The 2,389-nt window shown below is 46.9% G+C and overlaps 1 protein-coding gene across 1 annotated transcript; it reads left to right on the forward strand.

Annotated features, from left to right (window-relative positions):
* The first annotated feature begins 386 nt into the window (after positions 1 to 386).
* GJA8 (gap junction protein alpha 8) lies at positions 387 to 1,589 on the forward strand. Its single transcript, XM_009984062.2, has one exon. It carries the CDS (start codon positions 387 to 389, stop codon positions 1,587 to 1,589), a length of 1,203 nt encoding a protein of 400 aa, XP_009982364.2.
* Positions 1,590 to 2,389: the final 800 nt, after the last annotated feature.

Here is a 2,389-nt window from a genome sequence, read left to right on the forward strand (position 1 = left end):
GTTCTACTGTACTGCTGGTGAGTGTCTGTATGTGTACAAAATCTAAGCAGGCTCGTGCAGCTGAGCCTACAAGGCACCATAGAAGGCTCTTACCTGGAAAAGGAGTTAAATATACTCCCTGGCTGAAAAGTAATTGCCCATTTAGAGCCATGGAAGAAAGAATTTAGCAAGCTGTTTGCTCTGGCGTCCCAGCCCTTCTGCTAATAAATCATTATGGCCAGACAAATAAAGAAGCTAGCAACCTTCTTTCTGTTCTCAAAGCATATTAGGGAAATACTTACTAGTTGAAAGCAACAAAAGACATCAGAGGGAAAACCTGAAATCTTTTAAATTTAGCATAATTTGTGGTCATTCTCTTTCTTTTTTCTTTCCTTAGACAGTAAGAAATGGGTGACTGGAGTTTCTTGGGGAACATTTTAGAGCAGGTGAACGAGCAATCCACTGTCATCGGGAGAGTTTGGCTCACGGTGCTCTTCATTTTCCGCATCCTGATCCTGGGAACAGCTGCCGAGCTAGTGTGGGGAGACGAACAGTCGGACTTTGTATGCAACACCCAGCAACCTGGTTGTGAGAACGTCTGCTATGACGAGGCCTTCCCCATCTCCCACATCCGGCTCTGGGTCCTGCAGATCATTTTTGTATCCACACCTTCGCTAATGTACTTTGGGCATGCGGTGCACCATGTCCGCATGGAGGAGAAGAGGAGAGAGAGGGAGGAAGCTGAGAGGCGTCAGCAAGCCGAGGTGGATGAAGAGAAGCTGCCCCTGGCTCCAAACCAAAACAAAGGCAACAATCCTGATGCAACCAAGAAGTTTCGCCTGGAAGGTACCCTCCTGAGAACCTACATCTTCCACATCATTTTCAAAACCCTCTTTGAGGTGGGATTCATAGTAGGTCAGTACTTCCTGTATGGCTTCCGAATTCTCCCCCTTTACCGCTGTGGGCGGTGGCCTTGTCCCAATCTTGTGGACTGTTTTGTCTCCAGGCCCACAGAGAAGACCATCTTTATTATGTTCATGCTGGTGGTGGCTTCCGTGTCCCTCTTCCTCAACCTGGTGGAGATCAGTCACTTGATCCTCAAAAGGATCCGGAGGGCTCTGAGAAGACCAGCGGAGGAACCGCTTGGGGAGGTCCCGGAGAAGCCACTCCCTGCCATCACAGTCCCCACCATCCCGAAGACCAAAGGCTACAAGCTGCTGGAAGAAGAGAAGCCGGTGTCCCACTATTTCCCTCTCACGGAAGTAGGGGTTGAGCCCAGTCCTCTTCCATCAGCCTTCAACGAGTTTGAGGAGAAGATTGGGATGGGACCATTGGAAGATCTCTCCAGGGCATTCGAGGAGAGGTTACCATCGTATGCACAAGTGAAGGAACCGGAAGAGGAGAAGGTAAGAGCAGAGGAGGAGGAGGAACAAGAAGAGGAGCAGCCGCCACCTCAGGAAGAGCCAGGGGTGAAGAAAGCAGAGGAGGAGGTGGTGAGCGACGAAGTGGAAGGGCCTTCAGCACCTGCTGAACTCACCAATGATATGAGACCCCTCAGCAGGCTAAGTAAAGCCAGCAGCCGGGCCAGGTCAGATGATTTGACTGTATGAAGGTGCAGGATACAGGGAGCACATGGAAAGGAAAAGGCTGAAGAGAAAAGGAGAGATAGAGAAAGAATCAAAAGATATTTTTAAGCAAAGTGCTAAAACGGCCATTTGAATATTATTTCCTCTTGAGATTCTCAACTGGAAAGGTACTATCATGGTACCCATGCATTATTTGCCCTGCATGTCCATTTGAAAAGGAACACTTGCCCTGTTTCCACGTGCCAGCTTACTCCTTATAATAATATCTAGACTGTACACATAACTGATGTCTTCTAAAACCTAACGTGGCAGTGAAACCCAAATGTCACCACTGTGAACATATTTACCGGAAGCTTTGTGTTCCACATTTCTCTATGGGGAGGATCTGTCTTTTCAGCCAGTGAGGGGGAAGACTGATCAACAACTGTACCTAGCATTTCTTTTTCTGTTTCCACCTATGGCATACTGAGCAGATCTCCCCTTCGCTGTTGGCATGGAATTGCAGTTATTCAATTCACAAAGAGAATTCTGTGCTTAGCGTCAACACACTGAAATAATAAGCTGTTTCCCCTCTCTATTCGGAAAATAAAGGCCAAAAAATCCCAAACTTCTCTATGAATGCAAATCTGAGTTAGGTAAAAGTATTTCCCCTTTGTCAAAATTGTTTCTGCTCTTCAAGTGATATTGACAGTTGGCAAGGTTAACAGTAGCTCTCTACTAGGATTTAGCAGATGCCCACAGATGGATTATTTGTTCCCAAGAGGGCCATCCAGCCCCAAGCCTATTTCAGAGAACTGGAAAGAATAAAATGCAAGTGATATTTT

The sequence above is a fragment of the Tauraco erythrolophus genome, chromosome 1 (genome assembly GCF_009769465.1).
Source record: "Tauraco erythrolophus isolate bTauEry1 chromosome 1, bTauEry1.pri, whole genome shotgun sequence".
In the NCBI taxonomy this organism is placed as follows: domain Eukaryota; kingdom Metazoa; phylum Chordata; class Aves; order Musophagiformes; family Musophagidae; genus Tauraco; species Tauraco erythrolophus.